Below are 14239 nucleotides of genomic sequence, written 5' to 3'. Positions count from 1 at the left end.
GTTAAGGAATTCACAGTTTTTTTATCAAAAAAAAAAAAGACTATCTTTTTTTCCCCTCTTTTCCAGGAGGCCAGGTATCTAATCTACAAATGCTTCAATCTCACTCTCTTTTTTTTTTTTATCTTCCCCGTACAATGGCGCTTCACACCTAATGGATATGGGCATAGCCAACAAAATCAGAAAAAAAAGATGGCATAAAAAAAAAAAAATAGACATGTGGTTCTTCCAAAAAAAAGCCATTGGAGTAATGAGCTGCATAGATAGTCATCCAGTCAGCTGCAGTATTTGTTCTTCAATCTCGCTCTTTATTGTCATGAAATCCCATGCTTTACCAGGACACCAACCAACATGGAACCATAAGGATTTCTATTGCTAGGCCTTGCAGGACAAAATACAAAACAAAAATGGGAAGGACGATATCAACATATGCACCTAACCAAACAACATATTTATAACTCTTACTCTTTCTCATTGATTAAAAGATACAAAGTTTTGGTGGTTAGGGCCTACCGGCAATACTAGGAAACCTTTTAAATAAATCTTTTACATCAGTGACGATAATGCCCTCAATTTACGAGGGGGTAACACTAAATGAGCAAGGGTGATTATGTCTTTTCATCTCCATCTTTGGACCCGCACGCGAACCATCCTTTTCGTTCGATGGATCAAGTCAATTGACCCGGATCTACAGTCGTAGGTCCCTATCCTACGGCCCCTTACCACGCTCACCAAGGCCAGTTCAGAAACCCACTCTTCTTAAATATTACTGTTGCTGGAAATTGGACCCGGGGGCAATCTTCGGTCAAGGAGAGGGAGCGGGAGGTGGTTACTCACGGCGGGGCGGTGGTCCGTCGACGGGCGGCGTCCTCCGTCTGGGGCGATCGGCGAGAAGGAGCGGCTGATTCCCGCGGCTGGGCGACGATCCGACAGTGGGCGGCGTCCTCCGTCTGGGTGCCTGCACACGAGCCAGTGGCCGGGTCTTCCGGCGCCGGCCCTCCGACGCTCAAGTCAGGGAGGGGGCAAATCGTGTAGAGTAGAGGTAAATAGTGCCCGTCCCCAGTATCGATTTTCCAACCCCCTTTTATAAACCGGGGGTCGGTTTACCTGCGATGTAACGGGGCGAAGCCGTAGTACGGCTCGGCATGTCGTTCAGGTCGGCGCTTGGTCAGGCGAATAATTGCACTGATGTCGGCGATGAGGGCGTTGTACAACCCGAACTAGCACGCTACCAGGCGAATTTATTGCATCAGCGTCGGAGGTATGGCCGAGATCAGAGACTTATCACAGTTGACTAGACTCTGCTGGGCTTATTTGCCGTGGAGAGCTGGGAGTCCGTAGATGACAGGAGTCACGTGCATTAATTGTTGAGTGAGCCGGAGATCCACATTTATTGTGGAGTAAGCCGGAGATCCGCATTTATTGTGGAGTAAGCCGGAGATCCGCATTCATTGTGGAGTGTGCCGGAGGATCACAGCGGTCATGCGCAATAAATGCCGGAGGGGCGTCATAGTACGGTCTCTGGCCGGACCTCGGAGACGTATAGCCGTAGTAGGTGGCTGACAAAAGTAGGCCTCGGGCATTGGGGTTTCTCTTAGGTCGGAGGTTCCGAGTTCGGGTGCCGACTTCGGCCTTCCAGGGTCGACGATTGTGCGGCTTCTCTGGGGCATTCGTGTCATTTGGGGGAAAAACCTTATTCCCCCAACAATTACCATCCTTACCACACTCGTTTTGTGCTAATGGGATATTGGTTGGGGTAGAAAAAAAGCATCTTTGCTTCTGACATTCGTTTATATATATATATATATATATATATATATAGTCCTACATTGATTATTCATTAGGTAGATTCTAATCCAAATAATATCTTCTGAATAACTTTTTTGGATGAAATCTCATATTATGACAGAAATAGTATCAAAGCAGATCTAACCCATAGCCTATGTGGATTGAGGGATACATGAGTTCATAGAGACTTGCTATGAACTAATCGTGGTGTTTGTGATTGGATTTGAATGAATTTGGATCCATAGCTCGCTGAGGACGCCAAAACTTAAATAGAAAAAATATATGAGGATACATGTAGGCATGTGTTTAGTTTCATATCAGTTATCTGCTGGGCAGATTTCTGAATATTTATACATAATCAAAAAAACTTAATAATATTTTTTAGTTAACCTTTTTGAAGAACGAATTGTCTGAATAGATTGGACCGCTGTGACCACCATGCATGCACTTGATGCTTGAAAAATTTCTCATACCAATTAGCTTCAAGATTTTTCATCTTCATAGATACCACCAAGCAAGCAAACACACTCCCATACTTGCACAAAAGCATGACAAGTGTAACTACATATACGCATGCCAGGTGAGGCTGTGGCAATGAAGGCATGCATCATGGCATAGCCAACCGCTTTATCTCCGACAACATTAACTCATGCATACTTTTTCATCAATCCATTTAGTTCACATGCAGAGTGAGGCTTCTTGGATTATGCTAGCTCTACTGCCCATAGTATATTTGCAACATGGTTCGATGTCATAATTAAATATCATTAACAACTAAATATTTTTTTCCATTGGCAAATTGTAACATTCCATAGAAAAAACAAATTTATGATGCAATTTTAACTTATCAAATTGGTGTAGATTTGTTTGTGGTGGGTTTTTCAGAGCTTGCTTGGGTGTCCTCTGCCCCTGACCCGGAGAACAGGGGACATGAGTCATCGTCAAGTCCCCTCCATCTGGAGCCAGTCCAAGGTAAAGTTACAGGTGGCGGCAGGGCGCAGGGACTAGGTGTCCCCTATGCCATTTAAGCTAATAGCACCCAAGGCCAAGGGCAATTGGAGAGGCATATGATTACATCGAATACTAATAATTTATTAGAAAACAGAGGAGGGAGAAAGCAGGGGAGAGGGCGGCTGCTGGTGTTGGAAGTGGTGAGATACCAAAGTTTTCGTCTTTTTCAAGTAATTAGAAAATCATAAATGAGAGAGGTGGCGTAGTATATGTGGGAAGAGAGAGATATTAATTAAAGCTTTTAACTTTTTCTTATGCGTTTGTTTTTATTTTATCTGCTTGAAAGGAGGGAGAGGGAGAGCGGGGGCAGAGAAGAGGAGAGGCAGGGGAGGAGGACGAGGAGGGAGGAAGGGAGGCAGGAGGAGCGAGGGGCTCCGAGAAAGGGGACATGTCCCCCTCCAAAAGGTCTTCCCCTTGCCCCAAAATCGCTCCTTTATTTACCATTCCGCCCTGCTCTGCTTTAGCCTTTGCTTTCTGGCCTCTGTTTTGTGATTCGCCATGAGTTCTTTTGTGTTCCTTTTGGTTTCTGTTTTGTGGCCCCGGGAAATTTTTTTTCCGAGAAGGAGTTTTCCGTTTGTTGGTCGAAAGCAAAAGAGTTTCTGTGTCACTATTTTACGTTTTTATGTGAAAGTTTTGGTCTTCTTCTGGCAGATTATGTTTGTGTTGTGCGTCTTGGCTTGTTGATTTCCTCTTCTTCCTTGTAATATATGTTCTGGGATCTGTTTGATGGGTTGGATTTGTGTCCGTGGTCTCTTCATCCTAATGATCTCTCTCTCTCTCTCTCTCTCTCTCTCTCTCTCTCTCTCTCTCTCTCTTCCTCTCTCTCTCTCTCTCTCAGTATTAGTAGTATGTTGCTTTTGGTTTCTGTTTCCTAGCCCTGTGATGGCTTCATCGCCCCATGTTAATTTAGTTTTTGTTGGGCGTTGAATGCTGTGTTGGTTGGAATCTTTTAGCTTGTCAAAGCTTTGTATTCCTTTTGCAGTTGATGCACATTTTTGTGGTTTTCGCTTTATCTAAACATTGGAGCCAACAATTTTGCTGGTGGAGTGCTGGATTTTGCATTTAGGGCTGCGGATTTTTGATGGCTCTCTCAATTGGTCATGCTGGATTACAATTTTCGGATTTTGATTGCAGTAACTGAAATCGTAGGGCGTGTATCGGTCGCCATTTTGTTGTCAATAGCCAAGGCCATTCACCTTCTTTGAACAAATAAACGCCTGAATTCTAAATAGGAAGGAGGTATATGAGCATGGTGGGCTGTCGGCAAAAACTAGATGTAGTTTTTCTTTTTCTAGAATTTTGTTGATATGTTTTTGACTTTTCTGTAAGAAAAATTTTGCTTGTCTTGAAATATGGTCAGGTCCTAACATTTCTGTCACTCGAAATGGTGAAGCTAAGAAAGGACATAAATTATAATCTTCATTGAAATTTTCTATATCTAATGAAAGAAGGTGCTTGGAATTGTATATCATTCTCATTTGCAGTTGCATGCTTTATCTGCTACTTTCAATGACTAAGGTGTTATGCATTTGTTGATCGGTGGCCATGGTGGCAAACTCAATGTTTTTTGGATTCTCATGACTTTGTCCCAAGAAAGAGTTTCAAATTTTCATAAATTATCTGGAATATATAGAGAGGAGAGAATTGGAAAACTAATAGACCTTCTTGTGCTTGGAAACAAGTCACAAAGTGGATTTGTGAAATGATCTACAATCAATTTAAGAGGCATTTGTATGTAATCTGGGAGACTAGTCTACTGCATGGGGCAGTATGGATCTATCTAAACTGTGTCTAGCTCCATTTTGTGGAACAGTTGTCGCCTTTAATGGAGATAAATGGAGCTATATGAAGTGATAAATCATATGAAAAATATTATGGGAGAGCAATCTGATGCTGGTATGGGACTTTCTTCTTTCATCCTTTATGCGTGTACTTGTCACGTTGCCTCTACAGCTTGCTGTTCTACTCAAGCGTACAAAGTGCAGACTAAATTCAACGCATCTTGGCTTTTTGATGGAGATTAAACAAAGGGAATAATAAAGCTTCTGGCAACTAGTGCAAAGAAAAAGTGAAGCTTGTCGAAGGAAAAACTTATTGATGTTCTCGTATTTGTTGAAATGCGAGTATATGAGCCATATGATTTGGGATGGAGCTGTTGTGGTTGTATTCACATAATTGTTCAAGCGTCTTGATTTTGAGCATAAATTTTAAGACAACAAAGATTTTACTCATTTCTTTTTATTGATTATTGTGAAGATTCATAGGCTTATCTCAAAACCATTTAGTAGCAGTGATTTGTTCAATCCCTCTCAAAATCTAGAGGCATTTTAATAACAAGAAGACAGGCATCATGCTTACACAAACTAGATGCCCCGTAGCATAAAGACTTGCTTCTTTCTTGATAATATAGTGGGCCACTTTCCCATATAGTTTCTCTTTCTTTCTTTGATGCTGCATGGCTCTGTGGCAGAGGATTCAGGATCATGGTGATGAAAAGGACATGGTATATACATGCCTCTTAGATTAAACGTGCGAGATTTGCATGTAAACCCCAAGTAATAGAGTTGATTTAGCTGTGGCTTATTAGAAAGCAAAATTACCAAGAGCTTGCACAGTGTTTACAGGACCTCTTGGATGGGCAGTGGGAAATTTCATGGTCAATTATGCCCACAAACACTATAGTAAGTTAGGGATATTCTTGGGTATAGCTTTCCCAAGAATCTTGTTGAATATCCTAGGAGAATCTAGAGAAGACCAGAGTGCTATAAGTAGGCTATGGAATGATGGAATGTGTTTGAGCACCCCAAGGAGATATTTGTGTAGTTATACGGAGTATGCTGTGAGTGAAATTACACTTTGGTATACTTATCCTAAGATCGTTTGACATGTCACATGAGAATCTAGCGAAGAGTGGAGTGTTTGAAGGGGGCATGGAGAAGGTTCTGGAGTGCTGCAGAGTTTGTTACGAACAGACAACTTATTGGGTCATTAAAATTTAAAAGTTCTTACAGTTCTTGTAACCTTGTTGAGCGAACGGCGCGGGGGGGGGGGGGGGGGGGGTGGGGGGAGTGTAGGCGGCGAGGGAAGGATTTGTTTAGATTTATTGTAGATTTTATTGCAAGTTATTTGAAATCTTATGCCTAATTTAAAATGAATTTGCCGAATTTTCAATAACACATTTTGAGATGAGAAGTTACCTTTTCTCTCTAGCTCTTTTCTGTCCGGATGTTGGATGTTAAGTTGCTCTGATCATCGGAGGGACATTTTAAGATTTAAATGAATGAATATTTTGTGCCCACACTCTCCTTTAATTTCCTTTTATTTTTCCTCCTCTTCTATCTTTTCTTTTCATTTCTACCTAAGTATACAACAATAAACTTGTTTCTCAACAAAAGATGGAAGGAACATGCTGTTTCGAGATTAATTTTGAATATAGAGCCCACATTTTTTTTTTTTGCTCATAGCAAAGGAGTCTTGCACATAATTAATTTTTGTTATGTGATTTCCAAGTTAATAAATCAAGAGGTTTGATATCAAAGCTTCAAACATACAACTTGAAAAAATAACGTATTAGTCATTCTTATTCGTAATTTTTTTAGAAAAAAATATATGGCCTGTATAGGCTTCCAATTGGACTGCTTTTAAAAACTACAACTAATACCTGCAATATGTTCTTTTTTTGATTTTGATCGTTAGTATCTAGTTTGATGTTTTTTCCCAGATTAGGTACTTATGCCATTTATTAGTTTCTCTTTGTGTATTTGTTCAATTCTAACTTTGATATCTATTGGGCCTTTTCTTACCATTCTATAAAATGTACTTTGGTAACTCCTGATGTATGGTTTAATATGTTTATTTCAGCCTTCCAATGATACTGCCCTCTTGTTTATAAAAATTCATTCAATTGTGCTGGAATATGTATATCAAGTTCTTTGTGACAGTGGTTTAGGATGATTTAAATTCTGGATTGCAGTTTTCTTATGTTCCTTTCAGTGCATGATTATTTAAATAGCTTGGTTTTTTATTATAACAATATTGCAGTAAAAGCAAGAAGTGTGCAACATCTCTTAGGACTTGCAATATCTGTGGAACTGAGAGATGCCTCTTAATAATGTAAAGGCTTATGACAGGCAACCCTTTAGCAACAAATACTCAGAGAGTAGTTTAGTCCGTTCAGCATCAAATTGTGTAGATAATTGCGCATCCTGGTTGAATTCAAGTGGTTCAAGCTTTCCACAATCATCTTATTTCACAAACATATATATGAACATGGACTTCCTGGCACAACATGGTAATCAGATAAAGCAACTGGGTGGCCAAATCCCTGACCAGGACTCATCGTCAACTCAATCAACTGGTCAATCTCATCAAGAAGTGTCTGGAACAAGTGAAGGCAACCTTCATGAGCAGCGTGTTTCAGCGCAAGCTGGTACGACCTCTAGCAATGTCACATGTGTTTTTCTGTTAAATTATGAATCTGTAATTTAACTATTATTCTTTTGTTTCTTATCTTCTCTTTAGATTTGGTAAACTATGGTGGTGTGAAATCCTTAGTGATGGTGAAGCTCAGTTTTACTGTAGCCAATTCTTTTACCATTTTTTACTTTTTCCTCTTGTTATGTACTTACTTTAGAAGAACATTACTTGATAAAAGTTGTTCTTTTTGGTTCCCAATAATTGTTGATAAGCAGTCAAAGACAGAGGCAGTTATTTGTGAGCATGACTACTTCCTATTTTTGCTAATTAAATTGAATCTAACATGTGCAGTTTTATGTTGTGGAAGTCTGGCTTTCTTATCAATGAGTTTGTATGTCTTGTCTGCTATATGCTCAGTGTTAGTTCAGGCGGTTCAGTTTATGCAAACCGATGCATTCTGGTACCTCTTTTGATTTAATTATAAAGACTTGTATTCATTCTAGTAAGTTGGATAGTGAACTTGAAATTATCTTACAGAAAGTTCAGTTGACAGCTACGATATGTAAAAGGACCAGTCACCATGATTAGGCCTTGTACTCAGCCTTAACAAACAGTGAAGTTGATCGTTATGATCTGTACAACGATGTTATCATAATTCAAATGAATATTTCAATATTTTAGCTAATATGCTGTTAATTTCACTTCAACCTGTATCAGCTTGAAAATCTCAGAAACCAAACACAAATTAATTATCTTGACCCAAAGACAGCTGAAAAAAGGTTCCAACTTCAAAATTTGGCATTTTAAATGAAACCAAGTGCTTTAAGATCTCTTGTTCCGCACCCCCCCCCCAACTTTGGTTTTGCCAGCTATGTATTGTAATATTGTAACTTCATGTGATAAAACTTTTGTATACTGTGAAAACAAAATCCTGACTAAGTGCCTAGTGCAATCTTAGAGATATTGTAATTTCATGTGATAAAACTTTTTTATACTGTGAAAACAAAATCCTGACTAAATGCCTAATGCAATCGTAGAGATGATCAATGGTACAAAATATGTTCTTCAAGTTTTGATCTGGGGAGTTCTCACGATACAAAGAAGTTTTGCGGCCAATTTATTGGCAATAAGCTGGCAGCTTGGCAGTCATTATTATTTATTCAATTGTGAATGGTATTCTAAGTCACTGATTTGACCTTGTGTGCATATATAAGGTGGTAGTTGTTGTGAAATATATTTTTTTGAAACTTATATCTTAGGCTTTCTTTTTCTCGCAATGTAATGAGGTCTGCCATTGTGCCACCAGATGTAAGCCATCTGATGCTGGGCGTTTTTTTTTCCCACTTAGGTAATGCTAATACATGTGGAAAGCGGGTTGAGGGTCACATGAACTCAGGTTTATCTCTGGGGAATCCAGAAGCTGCCTTTGTACCTCCAAGACCCGATTATAGCCGGCCTTTTGTAAGTTGATGCCATATTCTTGAAATTTTAAGTGGTCTTGACTGCTTTAGACCGTTTGTAACCACATATTTCTGTGTTCATGTGTATGCTTCTGCATATGCTTGATGGTTATTGTGGTGTTTGTGTAACAGGCTTGCGTTCCTTACCCTTATGCTGATCCAAGCTTCGTTGGCATGCTGGCTGCGTATGGGTCACATGCAATTGTATGTATTATTGAGCATGTTCTTCCTTTTTTTTTCTTTTTAACAACAGAAAATGGCAACTTGACCTTTCTTCAGGCAAGGTCGAACTCTTCATTATGCATGCCCATTGCTTTACGCCTTCCATAGGCTCAAACATTTTGAGTAATGAATGGAAATTTGTTTGGAAACTGTTCTCATGAAATGTGGAGGAGAACAAATTTGGTATTTTATTCTTAGGTTTGTGTTGGTTTTAGTCAGGGCATTATTTAATGGTTTCAAGGTTATTATATCATTCCATCATTACTAATAAAATGCTAGTGCTACAACCAATGATATTTTATAAAATAAATACCTGTAGAAGTCATTAAGAGACATCCGCTTTTACTTTTCAGTGATATATAAGACTTCTTGTGAAACGATAAGATCAATGCAATCGAAACTGCATTTGTGACAGAAACATCAACAACATTACTTGTCGGGTGGCCTTTAAGTTAAGCCAATATGGACCCGCTATAATACAAAGGTTGAAACATGGGCCAAGGATGGGGATGGCATTAGTATTTTGAAGCCATGACTCTTACCTACATGCTTGTTGTATACTTTTTTTTGTCAATTATCCTAATATTTGTCTTCCATAATTGAGCCAAAATACAGTCAAAAAATATAATTTATTTGAACTTAAAAGATTTTTTTGTCTTTCGAATTGGTAAATAGAGAGAGCTGGAACCAAAAGTTCTTTCCAGTCTCTCATCCTTTTGCCGGAAGTATGTTTGGTTGAACTTAAAGAATATTTCAGGGAATGTGTATTTCATTCCGAGCTCATTAGTTCTTCCTCCACCGTATCGTCTATGTCAATGGTTCTTCCTCCACTGTATCGTCTATGTCAATGCTCTGCCTTTTCAGTTTGATGTTACCTTATATTTATGCCTTAACCAGTGATTCTTGTCATTTTGATGAGTGAGTGGCATCAGAGGCTTCAGAAACTTAAGATTTCTGCTTTTATTCAGGCATGAACTCATATTATTACTCTCTTTAGTTATAGGATTTTATTCATGCATCCTCCACAAGACAAGAAGTTTTCTATATCATCCCAGCTGTACTGATCTTGGTCTGCTGTGCAATTGAACTTCACCCAGATTCATCCCCAAATGATGGGAATGGCACCTTCTTCTCGTGTTCCATTGCCTCTTGAGCCTGCAGCGGAGGAACCCATTTATGTCAATGCAAAACAATACCGTGCAATACTACGAAGGAGGCAGCTGCGTGCAAAGTTGGAGGCTCAAAATAAACTCGTCAAAGTTCGAAAGGTATAAATTTTTTATCTTAAGCTTGGTCTCAGTCCTTTTGGGGTTGATGTTGTGTTAAAATTCTCTCCTATGCAATACTGATGAATGTAAGTTTCTATAGCATGATTCCTTAGAAATTTGGCCAAGATCACCCTTCCAAATTCCAAACACTGCGTTGTAGCTTCTACTTGTTTTCCTCTTTCAATTATGATCGATGGTCTCCAGATGTCATATGGTGGTTCAACATGCCTTAATTTGTTCCAATTGCTCTCCTATTTTTTTCTGCTCCCCCCAGCCATACCTTCATGAGTCTCGGCATCTTCATGCAATGAAAAGAGCAAGGGGATCTGGTGGGCGCTTCCTAAATATAAATCAACTCCAGCAGCAGCAGCAGCAGCTCCAACCTTCCGTTACCACAGGTCTTGAGAATGTCTCAGGCTCTAATCTCCACTCTGAAAATGGTCCTGTTGGTTCGTCTGCCACTCCTACGAGCTCCGATGTCACAAGTGTTTCCACCAGCGGAGGCATGCTGTTAGGACAGCAGGATCACCTCGGCTTCTTGTCCGCTGATTTCCGCTCCCATGTCAGAGGGAGTTCTCAAGGTGGTGGCGGCATGATAGGCAACGGATCCCAACCTCGGATTACCATCATGCAGTAAACAATAGGAATTGGCTCGATGGTGTTTCCCTGGCAATTCATCCTTGGCTTATGATATTTCATCAGAAATGCTTTATTTTCCAATGCTAGCAAAACTCGATAGGACTCCAAAACTGAACCTTCACATTGTAATTTAAGTGCTTGACATGTTTTGGTTGTTTATGGATAAATAGATGCTGAGTTCCTCAGATTTTATCCTTCAATGTTTAGAACAACATGTGGAATTGTATCCTCTAAATATTAGATTTTCTCTCAGGGACTGAATTGGAGGGTGAGAATTTCAGGTTAAAGACCTATTGGCTGATGATGGACCAGATGGTTCTTCAGGCTGTTATATCTGCTCTGCTCCATCCATGCCCAAGAATAATCCTAGCATTTCATAAATGACAACCAGGATACATACCCATCCATCTTTCATCAAATGCCTTAAATCTGTTGCCACCAAATGTTCCTTAAACCACTATTGTCAAGAGGAGGTTCGTCCAAGTTCGGAGTTCCTTCACAAGCATTTCAGGGTTGCAGTCCATTGTACAAAGCGCAGCCATCATATTAATATGATAATGCATCAAGTGGTCAGGCATGGAAGAGCAAACTAGGCTTTTCTTTTGTTCTCTAACCAATATTTTGATTAGGATGTGCTAAAATATATTGGCTTGATTCAACTGCAGACTTTAGAGTGTATTTAGTTGCCTTGTTTGATACCTAACTGATAAAATACAGGGCTACTATGATAAAAGTTCTAGCATTTTTGGATAACATTAACCGGCAACAACTCTCTCTCATTCTCTAAGACATTCTTTGAGACTATGCTGGTTAGTGATGGCGTAGTATATGGGTGATGATGTGCCATAATATATATAAAAAATTTATTTTGATGATGCAACATATAGGTGATAAAGTGACATATAGGTGATGCTATAGCATTTAGGTGCCGATGTGGTATAACAAATGAAAATTTCTGTTTTGATGATGCTCGCCAGGAGCCACATCATCATCTATATACCATAAATTATATTTTTGATCCTCTAACTTTCAAAAATATTTTTATATAATCTTTATTATTTAAAAAATTTTAATTAAATTTAAATATAGATATTAAGTCGAATAGTTAAATTTTATAACTACATAATCTAAAATATTACTAAATGAATGATAAAAAAAAAAAAGGTTGCTAAAGAGTTTCTCTCTCTCTCTCTCTCTCTCTCTCTCTCTCTCTCTCTCTCTATATATATATATATATATATATATATATACTGTAGAGTGTCACATCCACAAAATGCTGTTTTATCATCTAGTTTGAGCAAGATGCTGAATAAAACAATAAATGCCGACTTGCTGATAAAATTGATACAAGTTTCTGGTGGATAATTGGACTAGTGACTGGCTTCCTGCATGTTGGCTAAATGTTCAACCTGAGAGGATTTTGTTCATCAAATTCTCTTCAAACATGCGTTGCATGCACCCAAGTTATTTCTTTTTGTTTATAAATGACCAACCTCCTTGGATAACTAATCATCAAGGCTATAATTCGCTTTTATAGCTGCTGAGGATTCCATTATCAAAAAAGAGTTTGTGATGCTAAATTCCAACAATCTGGAATAAGAAAACTTTCTTTCATAGTTTCGTGGCAATACGGTATATTTTGGAGCATACATGAGAAATCCTCATAGTTCAAACAAAAACAAAGAAAAGAAAAGAAGGTTCTCTATGTTTTTTGTTAGCACAACACCAAGGCATGAGAAATCCCAAAACCCCTCTCTGTTGCATTCAAATACGCAAGCACCAGGCGTGCAGTTGTCTGCAGCCACCTTCAGCACCACCATCTCAACTGCAATAATACATCACAACTTGCAAGCGTTACATTTGGATGAACATGAAAAGAAAGAATATATATACATGCATAAACATAGACAAATCTTATATACATAGATACATGCAACACAATATAAGAATGCTACTATATATTTTGTTTTATCTTCAAATTTTAATGAAGCGTTTATCATATTTTTCAGAAATTTATATCATAGTACTGTTGGAGACTTTCCACAAAACTAATTTTGGTTCTCTTCCCTGCATAAAAATACCACACCAGATGGATATAGTTGTTCCCACATTCTTTTCATCTCTATTCTAATTAACTTCTCTCAAACTTTTATATCTCCATCTCTTTACATTACCCTCGCTACGAGCCTTATATTTTTATAAATGTATATTCTTTATCTCTATTTCAAAATTTGATATTTATTTTTATTGTTCTCTATTTAACATATTAATACAAATATTTAAAACAAATCTTCATTAGAATAATAAGAAATAAAGGAATAAAAATAATGAAAATATAAGGGGGGAAAAAGAGAGAGGCAGAGGGTAGCAACATGAGATCTAAAATCTTGATGATAATGTTTTCAAAAACAAGTTTAATAGAAAACAATAGAATAAAGCTTTAGTAGATCTCTTTTTCCCTCTCGTTAAAAAAAATAGGGTTTCAATTTCCATAGAATTTAACTAAAGTTTTTATTAAAAAATTAGAACCTAACCCAAGGTGTTAAAGGGTGTGATCATGAACATAAAATTGAAGATGGTTCTACAAAGAGCTATTCTACTGGTCTACAAGAGAAGTATGTGAGAAGAGCTTAGCAATTACCCCCGGCGACGACGAGGAGGACCAAGAGAAAAAAGGAGAGCCTGGCCATCTTTGCTTTGCTCGGGAAACAGAGTAGAAGAAGGCGTATTTATAGTGCCAAGGATCAAGCTGGAGGAACGAAAAGTTCGAGATTTTTTTCTTTTTCTTATCGCATGCAAATCATCGCGAATATATTACCATATATGGAGTACAATAATTTGTGCGATTAGATTTTTAAGCGAACCGAGCGCTTTCATTGTTATTATTGATCTTAACATCTAACTTATGGAGTAATTTGCTAATGTAGCTTTCCTAATTGTTTTATGTAATTAATTAGGTAAGGCAAAGATACATTCCAGCTGTATCCATGATTCTTTAGAAGATTTCATTTGATCCGATGAAAATCTTTATAGATTTCACTTGATCCGATGAAAATCTTTTTAGATTTCATCATTTCTATATGCGAGGGAATAGCTGAGTGACGGATAGAGTTATTTCTATATGTGAGGGAATCGTAAAAATTATTGAAAAATCAACTCTAATTAATTATTTTTGGAAGTCATGCAAAAGAAAAATAAAATCCAAATCTAACCTGCAAGCAAGAAAATAACTTATTGTGATTTAAACTCAACATAAGAAAAAATCTGTGGTGCTTGGAATTTCTGTATTTTCTTATTGAGTGCTACAAGGTTAGGTGAGTACTTGCATAATGAACATTTAGAAAGGCAAAACAATACCATGTTCACAAAAGAAAAAAAATCCCAGGTCATGTAAAAAATAGAAAAAAAGAATTTTGTTCAAAAATATTCAAAAAGAAA

General features: G+C 38.0%; 1 protein-coding gene and 1 long non-coding RNA gene across 5 annotated transcripts; one reads left to right on the top strand and one right to left on the bottom strand.

The window, feature by feature from the left end:
• Positions 1–2914: 2914 nt before the first annotated feature.
• Positions 2915–11053, top strand: LOC103713668 (nuclear transcription factor Y subunit A-3-like). Of its 4 annotated transcripts, none has more exons than XM_039127131.1 (6): positions 2915–3201; positions 6927–7225; positions 8561–8673; positions 8805–8876; positions 9992–10162; positions 10437–11053. In XM_039127131.1, the coding sequence occupies exons 1-6, from the start codon at positions 3185–3187 to the stop codon at positions 10797–10799; spliced, it is 1035 nt and encodes a 344-aa protein (XP_038983059.1). In that variant the 5' UTR covers positions 2915–3184; the 3' UTR covers positions 10800–11053. The 4 variants fall into 4 exon arrangements, with proteins under 4 accessions (XP_038983059.1, XP_038983060.1, XP_038983057.1 ...); XM_039127132.1 differs by having other exon boundaries at positions 2920–3201; positions 6916–7225; XM_039127129.1 differs by having other exon boundaries at positions 2920–3201; positions 6838–7225.
• A 1321-nt stretch (positions 11054–12374) lies between these two features.
• LOC120111215 lies at positions 12375–13624 on the bottom strand. The gene is made up of 2 exons (XR_005512293.1): positions 13443–13624; positions 12375–12626 (listed from the first exon to the last, which is right to left on the bottom strand). It is a non-coding gene; the product is annotated as an uncharacterized LOC120111215 (long non-coding RNA).
• Between the last annotated feature and the right edge of the window lie 615 nt (positions 13625–14239).

The sequence above is a fragment of the Phoenix dactylifera genome, chromosome 6 (assembly GCF_009389715.1).
Source record: "Phoenix dactylifera cultivar Barhee BC4 chromosome 6, palm_55x_up_171113_PBpolish2nd_filt_p, whole genome shotgun sequence".
Taxonomy (NCBI): Eukaryota; Viridiplantae; Streptophyta; class Magnoliopsida; order Arecales; family Arecaceae; genus Phoenix; species Phoenix dactylifera.
The sequence above is the reverse complement of the archived record's forward strand: the minus strand, read 5'-3'. Positions and strand labels throughout refer to the sequence as shown.